The 24601-nt window shown below is 45.9% G+C and overlaps 1 protein-coding gene across 4 annotated transcripts in view; it reads left to right on the top strand.

Moving 5' to 3' along the window:
- LOC141154171 (diacylglycerol kinase eta-like) overlaps positions 1-24601 on the top strand; it is a 269412-nt gene that overhangs the window by 123003 nt on the left and 121808 nt on the right. The window contains exon 1 of one of the 4 annotated variants that reach the window (XM_073639680.1): positions 22492-22939. The exons of the other annotated variants lie outside the window; for them this stretch is intronic. Coding sequence (XP_073495781.1) covers positions 22904-22939 — 36 coding nt within the window. The 5' untranslated portion in view covers positions 22492-22903. Of the gene's footprint in view, positions 1-22491; positions 22940-24601 lie in introns of those variants that run through there. 4 annotated transcript variants of the gene reach the window in all.

Here is a 24601-nt window from a genome sequence, read left to right as displayed (position 1 = left end):
CGTCTACTCAGACAGTAGGCCCACCATTTTGACAGCACGGGGGGTGGTCGATGTACGCCATGGGAGGGTGCCCGTTCGCATCATAAATATCGGGGAGAGAGAAGTACACCTGCCCCGGTATGCCACGCTAGCCAAATTGTTCACCATAAACCAGAATTCTGTACAGGCCGTGGAACCCTTGCCTCCATCTCAACCATAGGAAGGTAACGGCTCTAAGAAACCAATGGAGGACTGGTGTCAGCAACTGCATTTGGGTACTGACTCCACTCCCTCACACCAGAAACAGGGAGTCTATCGGGTGGTTCGAGAGTACGAGAGAGTGTTTAGTAAACACCCGCTAGACTTCGGGCGAGTAAAGGGGGTAGAACACCACATCCCCACGGGAGACCATCCTCCCATAAAGGAGAGATACCGACCCGTACCCCCGGCACACTACCAACACGCCAAGGGGATGCTTAGAGACATGAAGGAGGCTGGGGTAATCAGGGACAGCTGTAGCCCCTGGGCAGCTCCACTAGTCTTAGTGAAAAAGAAAGACAACACCATGAGAATGTGTGTAGACTACAGGAAGGTTAACCATATCACACACAAAGATGCGTACCCGTTACCAAGGATAGAAGAGTCCTTAGCTGCATTAAAATCTGCTAACTTCTTCTCTACTTTGGATCTCACTAGCGGGTACTGGCAGGTTCCTGTAGCAGAGGCGGACCGGGAGAAGACTGCATTCACCACCCCGATGGGTCTCAGTGAATTTAACTGCATGCCGTTCGGGCTCTGCAACGCACCAGGAACCTTCCAACGGTTGATGGAGTGCTGTCTGGGACACCGGAACTTCGAGACGGTCCTGTTATACCTGGACGATGTCATCGTCTATTCCAAGACCTACGAGGACCACCTGAAACACCTGGCAGAAGTGTTCGAAGCTCTGGCAAACTACGGCCTAAAGGTGAAACCCTCCAAGTGTCACCTCCTGAAACCAAAGGTGCAGTACCTGGGACACGTGGTGAGTGCTGACGGAGTGGCTCCCGACCCTGATAAGATCACCGTAATTGAGGACTGGCCAAGACCCTCCAGCATAAAGGAAGTGCGGCAGTTCCTCGGGTTGGTAGGCTACTACCGAAGATTCATTCCTGGTTTCACCAAAATGGCAGCCCCTATGCAGGACCTCCTGATAGGTCAATCTCGGAAAGCCAAAAACCAGAAGCCGCCCTTCAGGTGGGAAAAGCTGGAAGAGGAGTCCTTTTGCCAGCTGAAGATGGCCCTCACGGGGGATGAAATCCTGGCATATCCAGACTACAGCCAGCCCTTTATCCTCCACACGGACGCAAGCAACATCGGGCTAGGAGCCGTACTGTCCCAGATCCAGCAAGGGAAAGAAAGGGTAATCGCTTACGCCAGCCGAAAGCTACGGCCCACGGAGAGGAACCCTGAGAATTATAGCTCATTCAAGCTGGAGTTCCTGGCAGTAGTGTGGGCAGTGACCGAACGTTTCAAGCATTACCTTGCCTCCTCCAAATTCACCGTGTACACGGATAACAACCCGTTGACACACCTGGACACTGCAAGGCTCGGTGCCCTGGAGCAGAGATGGATGGCCCGCCTGTCCAACTTTGAATTCACCATCAAATACCGGGCAGGACGCTCAAATGCCAACGCGGATGCCCTGTCTAGAATGCCGAACTTACCGGACGTAGGGGAAGATCCAGAAGATCTGGAAGAAGTTGAGCTCCCTGCGTTCCACCGTCATGGGATTACCCTGTATTCCCACCGTGTAAAGGACAGGCGCTCCGTGACGTTCAATCCCTTGCCCCACTACAACTGGGCGGAGACGCAAGACAGTGATCCCGCAGTCCGTTTGGTGAAGGAAATGCTGACCCAAGCCGATGCCTGTCTTGACCCAGACGCTCCGGAGGAGACCAAGCAACTGTGGAAGGAGAAAAGTAAGCTGTTCCTCTACAGGGAGAAGCTGTGCCGGAGAATGGTTAACTCTCGAACACATGAGTTGACCTGGCAGGTAGTGGTCCCAAGACGAGACGCGGCTATGGTTCTGGAGGCATACCACAACGGAGCAGGACACTTCGGATGGAAGAAGCTGGAGTTCTTGTTGCGTGAACGGTTCTACTGGGTAGGCATGAGAGGAGCCATCGAGAGGTGGTGCAGAGACTGTGGCCCGTGCCACCTGAGAAGAAAAGACCGTGCCAGCCAGAAGACTCCCTTGCAGCCCATCATCACCAGACAGCCACTGGAACTGGTAGCCCTGGACCATGTGAAACTGGCTCCAAGCAGATCTGGGTATGTCTACGCCCTCACAATCGTAGATCATTACTCCCGGTTCCTGGTGGTGGTCCCGGTCAAGGACTTAACGGCTCAAACAGCAGCTAGAGCCTTCCAGCAGCACTTCTGCCGTCCACACGGGTACCCGGACCAAGTGCTGACAGACCAAGGACCAGCCTTTGAAGCGGAGGTCTTCCAGGAGTTCTGCAACCTGTATGGCTGCAAGAAGATAAGAACAACGCCCTATCACCCTCAAACCAATGGACTCTGCGAGAAGATGAACCAGGTGGTGATAGATCTGCTAAAAACACTGCCCCTGGAAGAACGCAGTCTGTGGCCTGAGAAACTGCCCGATCTGGTGGACCTGTATAACCACATCCCTGTAGGTTCCACCAACTGTACCCCGGCTTACCTAATGAGAGCAAGACCTGGTAAGCTGCCTATTGACCTGGATATGGGAGTCCTGACGCCTGAGGACACCTCGCCAGAGGCAGACTGGGATACAGAACGGCAGCAGCAGTATCGGAAAGTACAGGAGAGCGTCGAGCGAAGTCTGTCTCAAGCTAGAGAAAGGCAAGAGAAGGCTTATAACCAGTATGCTCCCGCTGTTCCCCTGGTACCTGGAGAGCAGGTCTTGAAGAGGAAGAGGCGGCTCCACAAGTTGGACGACCAGTGGGAGAAGGACCGTACACCGTACTGCCATCAAGCCATGAGAACCCAAAAATCTGCGTAATCAGTAAGGATGGAGGAGAAACCACAGCCATTGTCTCCAGAGACCACCTGAAGAAGTGTCCCGAGCAGCTGCAAAGCCCTGAAGAAGATCAAGAAAACCCTCAACCCGCAGAGGAAAGGGAAGAAATGATCAGTACCGTACTCGGAGACTTCCCCCGGTCTTGGACACAAGTAAACGGCGCTGTCGTGGTACCCGTCCTCACCTTTCTCCAGCCAGCCCTGCAAGTGCCTACAGAGGAACCGGTAGAGCTGGAAGAGCAGCCGGCCCAAGAGGCAGAAGAGTCCACACCAGCAGTACAGGAGGATCAACCCTCTGCTAGTAGTGAGCCTGCTGTGCCCCTAGTGAGCCAAAGAGTGCGCAGAAAGCTGCCCAGCTTGCCCATAACACCTCCTACACCCTGTAGTGCAGAACCAGTTAGTGAGCTCCGTAGGTCCACTAGAGTCACTAGAGGTCAGATGCCCGCTCGCTGGAGAATCTAAACCAATGCACTGTAAAGTTGACTGTTTATTGAAAAATGTTTATGGTTTATGTTTGTTGCCTGTTACTAATTATGTTTCTCAGTTACCCTGCAGATTTATTTGGACTAACAGGTTATGGACACTGGATAACCGGAACAGTTTTGTAGATAGTTGCACCTTGGTGCCTCTTGCGAAGATGGTCGCAGAAGAGAAAACCTGTCTGGCGTGGCCTACTTGCGGCCCAAAGTAGTTAGCTCCAGCCTTGCAGCCACGCCCAAGGACAACGCAAGGGGTTTGCTTTGGACAGGTCCCCTACTTCGCTTAAAGTTCCACCTTGGGTGATATGGACACCCGGTTACGGATACGCCGTGACCTCTACAGACTAAAGTTTCTTGTAAATATGTTGTCTTGTTATTGTTATACCTTGTATTTATGTTTCTTTAAAAAAATGTGTTTAGTCCCGGAGTACTAAAATTTACTAGGGGGGAATGCGACACCCCAGGGGTCTGGTAGCCGCAGTAATAGAGATATTATGTCTGAGAGCAAGTGGGAGGTTTCTCTGGTCAGGATCCCTAAGCATGCAACACGGTCCGCCCAGACCTGGGAGGGGAGGAATCTGCCCTTTTAAACTGGGTCTGGGGCGGGATTAGACAGAGTCAGAGTCTGGAGAGGGAAAGTAAGATCAGGAGCTCTGGAGGAGCAGTAGCAGAAGTCCAGGGGCTAGAGCTGAGCAGAGTTCGCCCTGGACGAAGATACTAAAGCCGGACACAGGAGTCCGAGGCTGTGGGGACTGATATACACCCAGCAGCAGAAACCAGCCGGCAGGGGATTCCAGGTCCTCTGGCCATAGAAGCCCGGAGGCTCAGTCACAGAGAAGGGACCAGCGCCGCCATCCAGGAGCGGAGGCTAACAGAAGGCCCAAAGTCACCAGCCATACGGGTGAGCACCACACGGTATACTCAGGGACGTGGGCTACTTGTAACCGCTGACAGCAAGGTAGCCAGGAAGAGTGCAGATAAACGGGGAGGCCTACAACTCCACCTGGCCAGGGGAACTCCTGCTTGCTCGCAGACTGACCAGGCCCCTTATACTAGCCAGTACTCCCGGGAGGGTCTGCCTTGTACCATCAGTAAAGACCCTGAACCGCACCACACGTCTCTGTGATTCCTTGCCGCACCAGCACCATCAGCACTGGGACCCTCACACCATCACTCCCATCATCTCTCACATTAGCTGCCCTGAGGCAATACTCCTCCCGTGGGGAGTTATCCCATACTCGGCTGCGCAACCAACATCAGCCTCAGCGGTCGGCAGCGCAGCGGCGGACCCCACTGACCGCAATCCACGGGTGGCGTAGTCGGACACTTATTACAATACAAATAGACTGCCACTGGTTTGACCGCCCTGGGCACGGACCGGGTCACCGCCACGGAGAACTACAACCCCCAGCGATCCGGCTCTGGGTATTCCCCCTGCACAGCAGCAGCGCACAGGCCCAGGGGGCGCGTCACAAGAAACAAGTTCTTTTATTCTGCCGCACAGGATGTAACGTTTCGACCTAATACCGGTCATTTTGAAGCATATAAAATGGTGCAGACAACAGGTTTAAAGAGCAGAGATAATCAAGAGAGCAGCAATCAGGACTCTCCCACACCGTATCTGAAATTCCACCCATCGTACTCATCAAAAATACATAGATAATATATAATCCCATAGTGCATAACATACAATAGATCATTATATCAACAGGATATTTCACCGTGATTTACGTGTCTTCTTTAGGAGATTGCGGCTTACATTATTTTTTTTTTCAAGATCAAAAGACAGAGAAATATCACAGGGTGAAATGTCGCCTGATGTTCTCTCTACAAGGTTTGGGTCTTTTTCATAAGAGTAATTTTCAGCCTCCTAGCACGGACCATCTTGTAGTCTTACATAAAGTTAGTGCAGTGCAGGAGATCTAGAGGTCATTTGTCTATTTCTGAATGGGAAGCATTGAATGAGCTGAAGAGCGATAAATCCATAACTATTAACAAGCAGACAAAGGCGGAGCGATAGTCATAATGGATAGATGCAAATATGGGGATGAGATCTTCCACCAGTTATCAGACATTTTCCTTTAATCCTACTTCTAAGGCTACGTTCCCACGATCAGTGTTTGTTGAGTTTTTAACGCTGCAGAATTTCTGCAACCATTCCGCACTTTCGTTTACTTGCAATTTTGCATGCGTTTTTTTAGATACGTTTTTGACTTCATAAAGTTGGATGAAACACAGGCAGCAGAGCAAACAGGAAGTTGCCCAAAGCAAAGCATTCAACACTTAAACACATACAGTACAGACCAAAAGTTTGGACACACCTTCTCATTTAAAGATTTTTCTGTATTTTCATGACTATGAAAATTGTACATTCACACTGAAGGCATCAAAACAATGAATTATCACATGTGGAATTATATACTTAACAAAAAAGTGTGAAACAACTGAAAATATGTCTTATATTCTAGGTTCTTCAAAGTAGCCACCGTTTGCTTTGATGACTGCTTTGCACACTCTTGGCATTCTCTTGATGAGCTACTTTGAAGAACCTAGAATATAAGACATATTTTCAGTTGTTTCACACTTTTTTGTTAAGTATATAATTCCACATGTGGTAATTCATAGTTTTGATGAAAAATCTTTAAATGAGAAGGTGTGTCCAAACTTTTGGTCTGTACTGTACACAGATATAAAAATATAAAGATATAGTTAGATAAATGATATAAATATATAAGATAGAATAGATAGACAGATATCCTGTAGATATATCATTTCACAAGCCCCCTAAATATAATAAATATAGTAAACTTTCACCCTTTGGTGCCTTTCATGTGGCACTAAAGGATGTTCAGCCTGATTTTAGCTAATAAATAAATAATGTAAAAAAAAAAAAACGACGTGGGGTCCCCCCTATTTTTGATAACCTGCCAAGGTAAAGCTGACCAGCTGCGTGCTGATATTATCAGGCTGGGAAGGTCCCTGGTTATTGAGCCCTTCCCAGCCTAAAAATACAACCCTGCAGGCTCGCCAGAATTGGCGCATCACATTAGATACGCCAATTCTGGCACTTTGCTTGGCTTTTCCCAATTGCCCTGGTGCGGTGGCTGTCGGGGTAATGGTAGTTGGGGTTGATGTTAGCTGTGTAGTATGAGCTGGCATCAAGTCCTGGTGTTAATAATGGAGAGGCGTCTATCAGACACCCCCATTACTAACCCAGTAAGTATGAAGATAAAAAAGCACATAAAAATAGTTTATTTTAAAACCACCCCCGACTTTTTCCCTGGTGTACCAATTTATTTAAAAAAAAAAAAAAGCCATGCAAGTCCTCCATAGTCCAAGGATTCCGACGTCATCTACAAAATGGAAATCTGAAAGACATAAAAAGAAAGAAAGAAATAAAAACAAGAGACAGTCCCTCGTTCACCAATTACTTAAGAAAAAAAAGTTCCCAGCTCCGACATAGTCCACCTGTCCCACGATGTTCCTCGATTACTTAGATCAAAGGCTATGGATAATCAGAACGAGCAGCGGCCTCTGATGAGCGGTGACGCCAGGAATCCGCATAGATGACTTCAGCGCACCTGCAAGAGGAGTGGACATGCCGCGTCTACTATTTTCTACACATAATTATGTCTTTATACTGTGGATGTTTCCAAGTGAGCTCCTTGGGATTTGGGACGACGCGTCACCTTATGGGTAAAAATAACCGGATTCTTACTTATCCAAGATAAGTGCTGCGGGCAACCTTTTTTACTATGATTATGTGTGTCTCATTTTAAATTCCCTTATGGTATGAGTTTTAAAAATGATTTATTCTTCATTTATTAAATGTCCCTTTTTTCTGATTTATTTGCTTAAATTGAGATATTTTGATTATGCATAATTATGTTTGGGCTACCATGATTTTCTAATTGGTTGGTTTCCTTACTTCCATCTGATTGGTTTCCCTTTGGTTTAAAATGAGACACATATAATCATGTCTTTATAATATGATTAATGGTGTTGTTGCCAGAAACGAGTCAGTTTTTTAACGTTTACCTTATTAATATTTTTATTCACCGGATGGATGTGCTTGTTTTCCCCTTCCTCTCTGCATATTGAGGGGGCATTTAATATCCCAGAGAAACATTTTAATGTTTTATATGCTATGCACATAGATAAAGTACATTTGTTGTTTCTGCAGGAAACAAATTTTAAAGCAGGCAATGTCCTGGTTCCTAGAAATAGGACCTATACTAGTTGGTATCATTGCACCAATCCATCGTCCAACTCCAAAAGGGTCAGCATTGTAGTGCTTGGATCACTGGCACATACGGTCCTAGCTGAAGAGCGGGACACTGAGGGATGTGTAATGCAGCGGCTTGCTGCATTGCTAGAATGTCCAGGGGGTGTGTTTTAGCTGACCATTTACCTCCCCCTCATGTGACTGATCACGTGACTGTGACATCATCACAGGTCCTGTGTGCACAAAAGGATATATAAACCCTGGTAGTTTTGAAACAGGTGGAGAAAGAGTGGCCTGGTGAGGCCTAGAAAGAGAGGCCTGGTGAAGCCTGAAAGGCAGAGGCTGGATCCCCCTGTGTTTAGGATACCAGTAGCCTTGGAGGGCGAGAGGCCTGGTCCCTGTGTGGGACTCCACCAGCCTGGAAGGCAGAGGCTGGATCCCCCTGTGTTTGAGATACCAGTAGCCTTTGAAGGTATGTGGCCCGGAGGCCCCATCTGGGAAGCCTTAAAGCCACAGCTGTGGCAGAACCGAGCTGACTGAAGCAGCTACGACCCGGCAAAGGTAAAAACACTGCTTGATGTGGACATTGATATTGTTACCTTGCTGAAGGCTGTGTCTGGAGCCAAGTGGGCATGTCTGTCACTAGAAAGGCTCTGGGATATTATGTGTAACATGTCGGCGAGCCACTGAGATGGACTATGTTATGAGCGGTTTATGAGATGTAATAAACTGCTGGACTGTGAATTACTGGAAAAACGTTGCATGTGTGCTTTAATTGACCCGGTGAAGCGGGTGCCCCCAGCATGATGAATAGCGCTACCTTACAGATGGTACCGTCTTACAGTATATTAACAATTGCCGATTTCTATTTCCCAAATCAGGAGCAGTTGCACCCATACAGAACATTTTTTTCTGAATTGTAGGAGTTTTCTGAGAGTCTACTGGTTGTAGAGGGAGATTTGTTCCTTGGGTAGGATTCTATGTCTCAGATGAATACACTTCTCAGGTCTCTTTATGATATGTATCTAACTGATATTTGAAAAATTTTACATTCTCAAGTCAAAAATTTGCCAACAGTCTCATCTGTACACAACGTATACAGCAGAGTTGTCTGGTTGTTGATCAGTCATCATCTCTCCACCTGGCATCTAGAATCTAGAATAGGTTCATTGTTATGGTCAGACCACTCCCCAATGTTTAGGTCTTTGGATTTTTCTATTTCCCTGGCTTCAGTTCCTCGATCCCAGCAATAGAAGATTAACGATAATCTTCTGAAAGGCGTGGTATTTTTCTGTTTCCTTAGTCAAGACCATTTCAGATTTTCCGAGGCTTCATGAAGATGACACAACACCTTTACTGCTTCAGTGGAAGGTGCTCAAAGGTGGGATATCAATGCAACATTGTCCACATCTTAAACGAAAGAGGGTGCATAGCATTCATCAGATTGAACTTTTCAGGAAAGTTTGGTCTCTTTGCCCCATTTAACCACCTGTCACTTTGTAAGATTTAGACTCAAAAAAGTTTACCCGAACACGATGCAAATTCAGGAGGCATTAAGAGTTAGTGAATACTGTGGGCGCTCTTTAGCCAGAAATATTCATCCCCATGCTCCTAATGTGTACTGTAAATTCCTAAACTCAAGATACAGGATGGTCAGGAAACCCTCGATCCAAGATTGCAGATTCATTTCCACAATACTACAACCTGTTGTATAAGCTGAAAAGACCCTTGCTCAACATATCACTAGAATCCTTCAGGGACATAGTTTGTAAGGGGGTATGCCCTATGCCAGTTCTAATGTCCCCTTGTGTACCTGCTGTCTGTGGTGATGGTGGTCTGAGGTTTGTGACCCTCATCTGTTTCCCGTTAATTTGTGACTGTTGTGTATTCCTGGTGTGATGGGGAATGCGGAGGCGGTAGTGAGAAGATTCAGGTGGAGTCAGTGGCAGTTTGTGAGGAGCCAGAGCGTTGCGGTGCTGAACCTTAGCCTGACACGTTGCTTTGGGATAATCATGGCCAGACTTCATAACCATTCCATCAAATAGGTGCTTATAGAGAACCTCCCATTGGGTCAAAAGTGTCCAAATCTTTCCCCATATTTTATTCCTTATGCTTCTCTGAGTTCTTCATTTTTATTATATTAAATTCTGCCATACCGTTCCAGAGTTATGGTCATTTACATATTTTATTGTCTTTACCAAGGGGGTGTTGCTTACAGGATCCTCTGGGGCTTGTCTTTAGACTGCTCTGCATTATTAGTGTGTGAGCACGCACCGTTGTAAAGACCATAAAGACTAGTACAAGAAAAAAAGGCCCATGTCTGTGGATCCACATGGTGGATGTAAAAAACCCTAAACAAACAAAACTGATTACTCAGGGAATCAGCAGGAATAAAACAGGAGCAAAAAATGGACACTTTTGACCGGGTGACAGGTCTCATTTAAAGGCAGCACAAGAGTGAAACCATCATCAACCCTGACATGTGTATTTCAGCAAACTTTGGATCTGCAAAGGGAAGAAGAAAATACCACATATGTGTCTGTGCAGCGGGTCAGGAGTCTCAATACCAGTCCTTATGTTGTAAGTGACACAGTTGAGACTACAATGAGGGAGTTAATCAAAGATGTTATAGAAACTTTCAGGGAACTCAAGGTTGAAATGGCAAAATGGTGGGCAAATCATCATCCCAGGCTGTCATGACCATGAGTGGCAGGGAGTTTGAGGACAAAGTCCCAAAGATGCTGAAAATGTCTTCACACAGGACATTTAGCTTGAGAATGTCTTGTAGCCAGAGCAGACAATGTTCAGCAGCCACCGCTCTAGCCTTCCTCAGCTGCCAGCCATGCAATGGAGAAGGACAATGTACATCTTCAAGTATCTAGTATCGTATCAGAACTAGAAGACAACTTTTCTCCTCATCACCAGCAGATGTGTGGCATCAAAAGTCCCACGATGTACAAAGAGGGAATCAAAGCATTGTCCCCGTCCTTAGATCAGTTGTCAATCCAGACCCCAAACCATATTACCGTCAGTCTGCCACTATCCAGATCTGAGGTTGCAACAACAACAACACCAAGATCTCAGCAAGAGAAGCAGAAAGTTCAGAGATGAAAGCAGCCTGGAAGAGCGTCATTACCAGTGGCAGCTCAGACCACAGAACGTTTCCCAGAGACCAAACAACAAATGAAGCCGGTTCAACAGGAGCCTGAACCGGTGATCACACTGCCAACAACACACTGGACAATTGGGCTGGAATTTATTCACAAACTGTACGAGCAGAGGACTGCACTGGGTAAACTGGAGGGAAGTGTACGGGGTGTTCCCTGTGCCAGCTATAATGTCCCCTTGTGTACCTACTGTCTGTGGTGATGGTGGTTTGTGCCACCTCAATCTGTTTTCCTGTCTGTTCTTTTGTGTTCTGTCTGTGTTACCGCCCGGTGTGGTGGGGAATGTGGAGGAGTTAGTGGGAGGACCTAGGAGGAGCCAGTGGCCGCTGGTGAGGAGCCATTTAAGAGTGATGAGGAGCTGCTGATGGTGCAGCGAGGGGGAATCCCTGGGTAAGGTGGGCCTCAGCCCATCATACCGCAGTGTCATCCCTGCACTGTGTGGGAAAGCCCTGACAACAAGTGGCAGAGAAGTGATGGTGCTCTGATCACAGCATACACAGGTGGGGCTCCTGTGCGCTCCCCGAGCTCTGACGTATAATCCTTCTCCACTGCCGGCACAAGTGCATAAGTAATCATATAAAGGGAACTGAAGCCATATTGTGCCCAGATCGTTACAAATTGATGGTTATGTTATGTCCTCCCTCCTTTGCATCTGGAAGAAGTGGAGAGATTGGAGGAGCCTTTCTCAGAGGAGGAGGTGGACTCAGCCATGAAATCATTTCCATCAGGTAATAGTCCTGGCCGTGACGGCTTTAATAATAGGTTTTATAGAACCTTCTTTGAGCAGTTATCTCCTTTCTTAACAAGGGTGTTCGTTTTGATTGATGAGGGGTATGACACAAGATCCTGGCTCTTTACCCCTTTGGCAAAAATGAAGGTTAATGGTGTATTTCCATCTTCACTGACAATACAAATGCTGCCTTTTATCCCCACTATTATGTGCTTTTATAATGGAACATTTGGCAAATGCAACCAAAGAAAGCCCAGACATCAGGGGCCCGATTGTAGAGAGGGCGATATATATGCTGTCCCTGTATACGGACGATGATACAGTCTCTCCCATCTGTGGTTGAGGAATTGGAAGCCAACAGTTGGGTGAGCAAGCGTAATGTGAATTACTCTGAAACAGAGACGTTAAATGTTACCCAGGCTCCATTCCTCCAGGATCGGTTGGTCCCTTTTATATGGATGTATGAAACTTCTGGATTTTTTCATACCTTTCAGATTTATTATCCGCCAGCTATGTCCTCCCCATTGGTTGCACGCTGTCTGATTTTAAATGGAACAATAAAAAGAATTGGTCCGCGTTTGGTGCAATCAAAATGAATATCTATTACAGGTTTTTATATCTGTTCCAGACTATTCCGGTCCATTCCCCTGCTTATTATTTTGCACAGCTCACTCAGGCCATCCTGCTCAGAATAGTGAATTGGTTGCACTCCGCACCCTTCACACGGAGGCTTCGCTTGGAATCATCGCATTTTGCAATAACTCTTTGCTCTCCGCCATGGTCTGGTGACGAGCTCTCGTCTGTGCTACACTCTCCAGTGTTCACTTATTACACTTGGGTTGTTGTGAAAAAATATCTTGTGTGCACATTGTTGTTCCCCAGCCATCGAGCAGCCGCTCGTCAGCTGCAGCTCATCAGTATTCCGTCAAGGTGGACGTCCGCTCCGATGAAATAGTAAAAGCTGCTGATGACTTGCAGCAGCTCATTAACTGGAAACAACAATGTCACCGAACAGCGGCTCCAACATGAATGGCAGCAATGAAGGACGTGTTCTATACACTGTTTTTATTTTAATGGGGTCCTGAATTGATTAAGCTGGGGGTTTTCTGGTAGTAGACAGACCCATTAGCGCTTTTTTTGGAATTCCTTTCTTTCCCCCAGCTCCGCACGTCACCCAATCTCTTGGTTGGCTTGCATCAGAAACAATACATTTGTGTCAGCTGATTTATTTCTCTAGATCGACCCCACAAGATCAAGATCTTATATGAGTCCTGCCTGGCAATCAAATTCCTTGTATGGAATATGAGCAGTTATAGTAATTTGTGCATTCTGCATCCGATCCATCGCCCCACGTCACATAAAGACGACTTGTGAAGCTCTTCTTCAGAGGTCACCTTCTTCTAACACTCTTTTTCAGATCACAAATTGTGATTATTTCACTCATATATGGGAGAGGAATGATGAAATGACCTTTTTGGTGCTGGAATCGGCGACTCTACAATGTTCACATCTACTCATAAATTATCATTGGCTTGCTCTGCTCGGGAGAGTTATAAAATTCTATCACAATAGCACAGGCTCCTGATAATCTTATGGAGCGTGTTTCCTTCCATTTTTCTCTAGGCTGGCATTGTTGTGAGTCTTTTTGAAAAGCAATTTTTGAGATCTGGAGTTCTGTCACTGGAGTTGCATCCACCAGCTTACCCCAGGTGGTCCTGCTCTGTGTGAATCCAGGTCCTTTAAGCGTAGCCCAGTGTCACCAAGGCACTGGAAATCAACCACAATGCCTACCGTTGCAGAATGCGTGCCAGGTTTAGCCATCTGATGCTTACTGGACAAATGCTGGTAGAAGAACCATTATGATGAGTTTTATTGAACCTGGGCAACCTAGAAAGATTTCTACTCTGGCCCCAGCCTGGAGAGATGGTTGGTCTATATCAGTACATTTCTTCATGCTAGTTTCTGTAGGCTTGGTTTCTTTCCTTGAAGTCTTCTGTTAGGCTCTCACCTGGTGAGGTGGAGATCCTTTAATCCCGAGGTCCAGGTGGGCGCACAGGTCCTGTGCATTAGTGCAGCAGGCAGGAAGGCACGTGTGGAGCGAGGACTTGGTACACTGGAGACAGGTACAGAGAGGATGCAGAAAAGTTTGACTCAAGGGAGGCAGAAGAATCACAGGTTCAGTATGAACAGAGTCCAAAAACAGCACAGTAGCTTATTGCAACTGAAGGGCGAACCCAGGAGATGGATGGCCGCGCATCGATCAACAAGGCAGAGGCGATGCAGGGTCGCAAAGGTCTAGCAAGGTGAATCCAATAGGAGCTGAAGGTGGAGCACACTAAACAAATTGAACACATAGGCTTAATCCTAAGACACAGGTGTGTGTTTTTGTGGAAGAAACCAAAAAATCTAAGTATAACTACACTGCTCAAAAAAATAAAGGGAACACTGAAATAACCCATCCTAGATCTGAATGAATGAAATCTTCTCATTGAATCCTTTGTTCTGTACAAAGCTGAATGTGCTGACAACAAAATCACACGAAAATCATCAATGGAAATCACATTTATTAACCAGTGGAGGCCTGGATTTGGAGTCACCCCCAAAATTAAAGTGGAAAAACACACTACAGGCTGATCCAACTTTGATGTAATGTCCTTAAAACAAGTCAAAATGAGTCTCAGTATTGTGTGCGGCCTCCACGTGCCTGTATGACCTCCCTACAACGCCTGGGCATGCTCCTGATGAGGTTGAGTATTGTGTGTGGCCTCCACGTGCCTGTATAACCTCCCTACAACGCCTGGGCATGCTCCTGATGAGGCTGAGTATTGTGTGTGGCCTCCACGTGCCTGTATGACCTCCCTACAATGCCTGGGCATGCTCCTGATGAGGCTGAGTATTGTGTGTGGCCTCCACGTGCCTGTATGACCTCCCTACAATGCCTGGGCATGCTCCTGATGAGGCTGAGTATTGTGTGTGGCCTCCACGTGCCTGTATGACCTCCCTACAACGCCTGGGCATGCTCCTGATGAGGCTCAGTATTGTGTGTGGCCGCCACGTGCCTTTATGACCTCCCTACAACCCCTGGGCATGCTCCTGATGAGGTTGTGGATGGTCTCCTGTGGGATCTCCTCCCAGACCTGGACTAAAGCATCCGCCAACTCCTGGACAGTCTGTGGTGCAACGTGACGTTGGTGGATGGAGCGAGACATGATGTCCCAGATGTGCTCAATCGGATTCAGGTCTGGGGAACGGGCGGCCAGTCCATAGCTTCAATGCCTTCATCTTGCAGGAACTGCTGACACACTCCAGCCACATGAGGTCTGGCATTGTCCTGCATTAGGAGGAACCCAGGGCCAACCGCACCAACATATGGTCTCACAAGGGTTCTGAGGATCTCATCTCCGTACCTAATGGCAGTCAGGCTATCTCTGGCGAGCACATGGAGGGCTGTGCGGCCCTCCAAAGAAATTCCACCCCACACCATTACTGACGACCCACTGCCAAACCGGTCATGCTGAAGGATGTTGCAGGCAGCAGATCGCTCTCCACGGCATCTCCAGATTCTGTCACATCTGTCACATGTGCTCAGTGTGAACCTGCGTTCATCTGTGAAGAGCACAGGGCACCAGTGGCGACTTTGCCAATCCTGGTGTTCTGTGGCAAATGCCAAGCGTCCTGCACGGTGTTGGGCTGTGAGCACAACCCCCATCTGAGGACGTTGGGCCCTCATACCACCCTCATGGAGTCGGTTTCTAACCGTTTGTGCAGACACATGCACATTTGTGGCCCGTTGGAGTTCATTTTGCAGGGCTCTGCCAGTGCTCCTCCTGTTCCTCCTTGCACAAAGGCGGAGGTAGCGGTCCTGCTGCTGGGTTGTTGCCCTCCTACAGCCCCCTTCACGTCTCCTGGTATACTGGCCTGTCTCCTGGTAGCACCTCCAGCCTCTGGACACTACGCTGACAGACACAGCAAACCTTCTTGCCACAGCTCGCATTAATGTGCCATCCTGGATGAGCTGCACTACCTGAGCAACTTCTGTGGGTTGTAGAGTCCGTCTCATGCTACCACGAGTGTGAAAGCACAACCAGCATTCAAAAGTGACCAAAACATCAGCCAGAAAGCATTGGTACTGAGATGTGGTCTGTGGTCCCCACCTGCAGAACCACTCCTTTATTGAGGGTGTCTTGATAATTGCCAATAATTTCCATCTATTGTCTATTCCATTTGCACATCAGCATGTGAAATTGATTGTCAATCAGTGTTGCTTCCTAAGTGGACAGTTTGATTTCACAGAAGTTTGATTTACTTGGAGTTATATTCTGTAGTTTAAGTGTTCCCTTTATTTTTTTGAGCAGTGTACATTTATATATGCTCCAAAAGAGTAAAAAACAACTGAGAAAAAACATTAAAAAATACCTTTTATTAATGAATGTCTAAAATCATGTCCATATTTGGACCACTCTCAGATTAAAAACTGAAAATACATACTGAAGAGTATACACAGGGAAAAATAATTAAAATAAAATGTAATGACTAACTGACCCTAATAGTCCCTATACAACTGTTAGCCTGCCTGACCACGGAGGTTGTCACCGGTGACAAAGTCACTGGCAAAGTACTGGAGGGGAGATGTGTAGCACTGAGATTGTTAGCTCCAGTAATTAAACATAGGAAAAAAGGTTCCAGCACACGAGGGGGTTAATCAGCCTTTGCTAAAGGACATGGAAGCTGGACTCTAAGACAGGTGGGCTAAACAACACTATTGTATGGACTTGTTACTTTATCTTTTACCTTCTGCTGGACAAAGGCTGCATTTACGTTTTCTGGTGACGTGGTTTATGAGGATTACAATAAACCAGACGCACTTTAAATAGAAACGGTTCCTGTGTCTCTTTAAAAAGCTGAGTGAGTCGATTTACCACACAGTCAGCAGTCATTGGAGACCCTATGACCACCTGTGTTAAACAATTAATATACAATAAATAAAACACAGTATATACAAGTGCTTCTCAGTAAATTAGAATATCATTAAAAAGTTAATTTATTTCACTTCTTCAATACAAAAAGTGAAACTCGTATATTATATAGAGTCATTACACACAGAGCGATCTATTTCACGTGTTTATTTCTGTTAATGTTGATGATTATGGCTTACAGCCAATGAAAACACAAAAGTCATTATCTCAGTAAATTGGAATAATTAACAAAAGACACCTGCAAAGGCTTCCTAAGTGTTTTAAAAGGTCCCTTAGTCTGTTTCAGTAGGCTCCACAATGATGGGGAAGACTGCTGACTTGACAGATGTCCAAAAGGCAGTCATTGACACTCTCCACAAGGAGGTTAAGCCACAAAAGGTCATTGGTAAAGAAGCTGACTGTTCACAGAGTGCTGTATCCAAGCATATTGATGGAAAGTTGAGTGGAAGGAAAAAGTGTGGTAGAAAAAGGTGCACAAGCAACCGGGATAACCGCAGCCTCGAAAGGATTGTTAAGAAAAGGCCATTCAAAAATTTGGGGGAGATTGACAAGGAGTGGACTGCTGCTGGAGGCATTGCTTCAAGAGCCACCACACACAGACGTATCCAGGACATGGGCTACAAGTGTCACATTCCTTGTGTCAAGCCACTCATGGCCAATAGTCAAAGCCAGAAGCGTCTTACCTGGGCCAAGGAGAAGAAGACCTGGACTGTTGTTCAGTGGCCCAAGGTGTTGTTTTCAGATGAAAGTACATTTTGCATTTCATTTGGAAATCAAGGTCCCAGAGTCTGGAGGAAGAGTGGAGAGGCCACAATCCAAGCTGCTGGAGGTCTAGTGTGAAGTCTCCACAATCAGTGATGGTTTGGGGGGCCATGTCATCTGCTGGTGGAGGTCCACTGTGTTTTATCAAGACCAAAGTCAGCGCAGCCGTCTACCAGGACATTTTAGAGCACTTCCTGCTTCCCTCTGCCCACAAGCTTTATGGAGATGGAAATGTCATTCTCCAGCAGGACTTGGCCCCTGTCCACACGGCCAAAAGTACCAATACCTGATTTACACACAACAGTATCACTGTGCTTGATTGGCAGCAAACTCGCCTGACCTTAACCCCATAGAGAATCTATTATAGAGAATCTATGGGGTATTGTCAAGAGGAAGATGAGACACCAGACCCAACAATGCAGACGAGCTGAAGGCTGCTATCAAAGCCACCTGGGCTTCCATAACCCCTCAGCAGGGCCACAGGCTGATCGCTCCATGCCGCATTGATGCAGTAATTGATGCAAAAGGAGCCCAGACCAAGTATTGAGGGCATTTACTGAACAGACATTTCAGTAGGCCAACATTTCGGATTTTACAATAATTTTTTAAGCTGTTGTTATAAAGTATTCTAATTTACTGAGATAATGACCTTTGTGTTTTCATTGGCTGTAAGCCATAATCATCAACATTAACAGAAATAAATACTTGCAATATATCACTCTGTGTGTAATGACTCTATATAATATATGAATTTCACTTTTTGTATTGAAGAACTGAAATAAATTAACTTTTGATGATATTCTAATTTTGTGAGAAGCACCTGTATACATACACCATCCTTCTGGGGATCTTAAACGCATATAGTGGCCATATGAAAGAACCAGAAAAAAATAATGATTACCAATCATATAGTATACACATGTCCTCCATTGCATATAACGTGTCCTGCTAATAATGCCCATATATCTAATATCCTGGGGATGCACCGATCAGCAGAGTAAACACCAATATCCACCCTTATAGGATCCCCGAAGTGTAACTACTTATCACAAAAAAGTCGATTTATTAGGGTGTCAACCTCCATGGTCAGGTAGACTAACAGTTGTATAAGGCCTATTAATGTCTGTTAGTCGTTACATTTTATTTTATTTTTCCCTGTGTATACCCTTCAGTACGTACATTTCGTTTTGAATCTGAGAGTGGTCCAAATATGGACATGACTTTAGACAATAAAAGAGTGTGTCTTACTGGGCCTTAATAGATCTAGAAAGAAGAGGTCATCAATCCATGTCGACAACTTGCAAAACCTGTCGTGGAGCACAACAGAGGCAGTGGACCCAGGGGAAGGAAGCGGAGCTCGGTAAACCTGGGACGGGTGCATAACGGCTTCCCTACTTTTATCTCACACCCTTCCCGATTTCATCCTATTGTACTGTAAATGTAGTTGTCCCTCCCCACTCACTTTTTATTATTATTATTATTTTTTTTTACTTTTTCTATTATCCAGGCTATAACTATGCTCAATATGTGCATTCTGCTGCGTCCAGGCTAGAATGCTATGACTACTAGTTAGCATATTAGTAGAAAAGATGTCCCTTCACTCAATCAAAATTCTGAATTATTCCATCACTTAGCAATGAACGATCACTAACAGCAACAGGGATTTTAGGACAGGGGAATATGTTCTGTCCCTTGTACAAGACTTTACCAGTAAACATGTGCAGTAGCGCTCCCGGAAGAATGCAGGAAGGATCCGTAGAGTTTATTGTCTTTCTAGTTTTTATTGACTAGGTTGTGATTTCCGTATTAACTCCATATCTCTTCTACATGGCTGGCGCAAACTTTGCCATCTTAGTGGTTCATTTCTGTTTTTGTGGTACGTTTGCATCTGTTTGTAAGTTTGTTCCCTTGTAATTATTCTCACGTTTTCTTATAAAAAAATTTGATTGTGAAAAAAAAAATCCATAGAATATGATAGGAGATTTGTAGGTGCCGCCTGCTTGATCACTTACCTGCGCTGTTCTGGGGTCTGCAGGGTCCGCTGCTTCATGGCTGAGCTGCTACTCCTTAACGTTTTCACTCGATAGCACCTACAGTTGTCCAGGGCAGATCCAGCAGATCAGAAATTAGATGAACTGACACTGACAGAGGCGGCATCATATTCAGGACGGCCCTTCTACTTCCAGAGTTTGTGTATGGAGACTGCAGGGCCGTGGGTGTAATTTTATGAGCCCGTTTGGAATGGCTGTTGGTGAAATTGCCATAGAGTGTCCATAATGACGCTTCATATCTGCACATGTTCTGGCTTAGGTAAAATCAACCCAGAATTATCATTGAATTTTTCAGTAAATTATTATTGAATTTTTTATTATATATATTTTTTTAATTATTCTCAAATACTAGAGATGGGAGAATCGATTCACAGGACTCGGGCTATCGTCCAGGTCAGTAATCTGTGACCACTGAATGGGAGGCCTGGGAATCTCCTTACCTCCCGGTATTCTGGCTTCTCTTTTGATTAGCTGGGCTGGTGCAATGTCGTATGTACATCGCAAAGATGACGTTGTGCCAGCCCGACTAATCAAGAGCTGGGAATGCCGAAAGGTAAGTAGACTCGCAGGCCTCCCATCCACAGTCACAGATTACTGACCTGGACAATGGATCGAAGTCCTGCACTTCTGTTCTTCCATCTCTAGACTTGTAACAATTAAGGATATTTTATGTTTGTCCTGCATTTTTCTCGCTTATTCGGAAAGTATTCAGACCCTTTAAATTTTTCACTCTTTGTTTCATTGCAGCCATTTGGTAAATTCTAAAAAGTTCATTTTTTTCTCATTATAGTACACTCTGCACCCCATCTTGACTGAAAAAAAACAGAAATGTAGAAATATTTGCAAATTTATTAAAAAAGAAAACCTGAAATATCACATGGTCATAAGCATTCAGACTCTTTGCTCAGACACTCATATTTAAGTCACATGCTGTCCATTTCCTTGTGATCCTCCTTGAGATGGTTCTACTCCTTCATTGGAGTCCAGGTGTGTTTAATTAAACTGATAGGACTTGATTTGGAAAGGCACACACCTGTCTATAGAAGACCTCACAGCTCACAGTGCATGTCAGACCAAATGAAAATCTTGAGCTCAAAGGAACTGCCCAAGGAGCTCAGAGACAGAATTGTGGCAAGGCAGAGATCTGGCCAAGGTTATAAAAGAATTTCTGCATTACTCAAGGTTCCTAAGAGCACAGTGGCCTCAATAATCCTTAAATGGAAGAAGTTTGGGGCCACCACAAGTCTTCCTAGACTTGGCCTTCCAGCCAAACTGAGCAATTGTGGGAGAAGAGCCTTGGTGAGAGAGGTAAAGAAGAACCCCAAGATCACTGTGGCTGAGCTCCAGGGATGCAGTAGGGAGATGGGAGAAAGTTCCACAAAGTCAACTATCACTGAAGCCTCCACCAGTTGGGCCTTTATGGTAGAGTGGCCTGACAGAAGCCTCTCCTTAGTGCAAGACATATGAAAGCCCGCATAGAGTCTGCTCAAAAACACATGAAGGACTCCCAGACTATGAGAAATAAGATTCTCTGGTCTGATGAGATGAAGATAGAACTTTTTGGTGATAATTCTAAGCGGTATGTGTGGAGAAAACCAGGCACTGCTCATCACCTGCCCAATACAATCCCAACAGTGAAACATGGTGGTGGCAGCATCATGCTATGGGGGTGTTTTTCAGCTGCAGGGACAGCATGACTGGTTGCAATTGAAGGAAACATGAATGCTGCCAAGTACAGAGATATCCTGGATGAAAACCTCTTCCAGAGTGCTCTGGACCTCAGACTTGGCAGAAGGTTCACCTTCCAACAAGACAATGACCTTAAGCACATAGCTAAAATAACAAAGGAGTGGCTTCAGAACAACTCTGTGACCATTCTTGACTGGCCCAGCCAGAGCCCTGACCTAAACCCAATTGAGCATCTCTGGAGAGACCTGAAAATGGCTGTCCACCAACGTTCACCATTCAACCTGACGGAACTGGAGAGGATCTGTGAGGAAGAATGGCAGAGGATCCCCAAATCCAGGTGTGAAAAACTTGTTGCATCATTCCCAAGAAGACTCATCGCTGTACTAGCTCAAAAGGGGACTTCTACTCAATACTGAGCAAAGGGTCTGAATACTTATCACCATGTGATATTTCAGTTTTTCTTTTTTAATAAATTTGCAAAAATTTCTACATTTCTGTTTTTTTCAGTCAAGATGGGGTGCAGAGTGGACTTTAATGAGAAAAAAATAACTTTTTAGAATTTACCAAATGGCTGCAATGAAACAAAGAGTGAAAATTTTAAAGGGGTCTGAATACTTTCCGCACCCGCTGTATTTTCCAGCGAGCTTCCATTTTTGTAGCGTTTTACTGTACTAGCAAAGTGAATGAGTTTTCTGAAGTCTCGTGCACACGTTGCTCATTTTTCTTTGCAGATTAGAAGCAGTCTCATATCTGCAGCGTGCTTTAGTCTTTTTTCCAGCATTTTTACCAATTCAAATAAACGGGAAAAAAATGCATAAAAAACACAAAAACATGGCAGAACCGGCTTATTTTACACATTTTTCCTGCCAATATTCCTGCTGCAAATACTGAACATGTGCACATACCCTAAGGGAAAACCTAATATGTGTATATTGTATGACTTTTATATGATAAAAAAAATATATATAAAAATTGTATTTATTCCTATTTTATGGATTTTTTTATTTACAATTTTTTTTTAAAGGAGACTAATCATAAATATAATGTAATGGCTATAAAATAGATAGCAGCTGTTAGGACATCAGCTCTGCCTTTACAGGGAACGTCTTAGGAAAGCCCCGAGGTCCGAGCTTTGCCTTCTCTAGATCTCGGCCGCCAAAACAAAAGAAAAAGTAAATTATCCAAACTTCACCAAGACTCCAACTTGTCATTGATTAATATGTGGCAATTTGTAAGTGTCTGGATGAGACGTCTCCTGTACAGTAACTGTTCTTCTGAGACACTTGCTGCATTCTTGTGAAGGAAGTCTTCAGTCCTGTCTGTCTGGTCGGACTGCTCAATGTAATCTTTCACCTCAGACGTGTATATTTAGCTCCGCCGCACCTCTCCTTCCCTTTATACCACTTCCTTATGTACCTGCGAGGTAAGATCAGCGAGACGGTGAAGCTGACACTTCAATGTTATACACTGCAACAATATGGTTCTTGACAACTGATCAGGTTCCTTTAAGTCACCTTGAGGACAAGGAATAAGACGTCCATGGACTGTGACCCTCGCAACTCACCTGTCGCCCCGGTGCATACAGCAGTATGAGCCGGCCTTGGATGGAGAAGAACCATGACATCTGTGGTCTCAGGATTTCACTACATGACTCGTGGGTTCTTCTATGAAGTAGAAGACCCCTGCAATTCTAACAAAAGAGTTCGGAACAAATCCTCGTTTTAATTCCGAGAAGGCAAAGACGATCGTGGAAGCCGACATCTCTGAGATCGCATGTAACATCTGCCTGTGGTGGCCACCATGCTCGAGAAGAACCGCGGCTATCCGTTCTATGAGGTCTGACATTCACTAGTCATTACAAACCATATCTTTTTTTTTTATTGTTGTATATTGGAAAAGATAATGTTACTTTCATTTTACGGAAAATATGTTAATTGCCATCAGATTACATCCATAGTGTGAACAGAAGGTGAAAAACCATTATATGGGCTGTACTATCAAGAAAACCCACTTTTTTAATATTGAAATATTATAGTCAACTATCACCTGATTATTGTAGTATTTCAGGGGAATGGTCATCAGTGGGATATTTGGACCTTTCTATATACAGTGGTGTGAAAAGGTGTTTGCCGCCTTCCTGTTGTTAGATGTTTCAGATCACAGTGGAATTGATCATGAACCAAATTTTCCCCTTCCTCTCCTTTTGGATATTTTCCTTTGTTAAAAAAAATCTAAATGAAAAGATGGGGCGGCAATGATCCCCTCTGTAGGTTATCTGTACTAGTGTCCGCTGTATGCTGGATGACGATGCTGAGCGGCCGTCACTCAGAGTGTAAGGAAAGTCTGCAAAACCGTCACATTATCCTCCCGTTTCCATCAGTTTGGTCTAAAGCGCCGCACTAGCGACATATAATATCACAGCTTGTACAGTGTTGGTCAGTACCGGGGAGTCACAGATCAGAGGTTCTCGATGGAGGACAGTTTGTACAGAGTCCCTGGGTAAGTTTGTCTCTCTCCTGTAGAGTGTATGCTCTTATGGTCAGTGGGGACCTCTCTCTCTCTCCTGTAGAGTGTAAGCTCTTATGGTCAGCGGGGTCCTCTCTCTCTCCTGTAGAGCGTAAGTGACGCGCCCCTGGGCCTGCTGTGTCGCGCAGCGTCTCGCGCACGGGGGCTTACCCGGAACTGGATCAGATGAGGGTTGTAGTCTCCGAGTGGCGGGGACCCGGTCCGTGCCCAGGGAGTCAAACTCAGTGTGTGGCAGTCTTGATAGATGTTATTTGAGTGTCGACTACGCCACCCGTTGATTTGCAGCTATGGAGCTGCCGCTGCAGGGCAGACCGCTGAGGCCGGTGTAGAATTGTGCAGCGTGATAGTATAACCCCCAACGGGAGGGGTATGGCCTCAGGGCAGCCGACGTGGATGATGGGGGTAGCAGGAACCACTCAGAGACGGTGCGGTGTAATTCAGGGTCTTTACTGGTAACAACGATAGACCCTCCCGGAGTACTTGCTAGCGAACGGGGCCTGGTCAGTCCTTGAGCAGATGGGATCTCCCCTGGCCAGGCGGGGTTGTAGGCCTCCCAAACTGACTGTACTCTTCTGGCTACCTTGCTAGAAGCGGATATAAGTAGCCCACGTCCCTGAGTGTACCGTGTGGTGCTCACCCGTATGGCCGGTGACTCGGGGCCTTCTAATGGCTTCCGCTCCACGATGGCGGTGCTGGTCCCACGCGTGTGACCGTGCCTTCGGGTTTCTGGGCCTGAGGACCTGAAATCCCCTGCCGGTCGGCTTCTGCTGCTGGGTAAGAGTTAGTCCCCACAGCCTCGGACGCCGGGTCCGGTAAGAAAGCTTCTCAGTCAGGGCGAGCTCTGCGGCTGCCAGCCCCTGACTCGTAGTAGTATTGCTCCCACTGAGCTTCTGCTGTTTCTTCCTATGACTGTTTCTCGTCTCTACTTCTTCTCTACTTACTCACCCTGCCTCAGCCCTAGGTTTTTATAGG

Source organism: Phyllobates terribilis, unplaced genomic scaffold, assembly GCF_046119375.1.
Source record: "Phyllobates terribilis strain yellow unplaced genomic scaffold, ASM4611937v1 Scaffold_7__3_contigs__length_470593459, whole genome shotgun sequence".
Classification (NCBI taxonomy): Eukaryota; Metazoa; Chordata; class Amphibia; order Anura; family Dendrobatidae; genus Phyllobates; species Phyllobates terribilis.
This window is presented reverse-complemented; position numbering and strand designations above follow the sequence as displayed.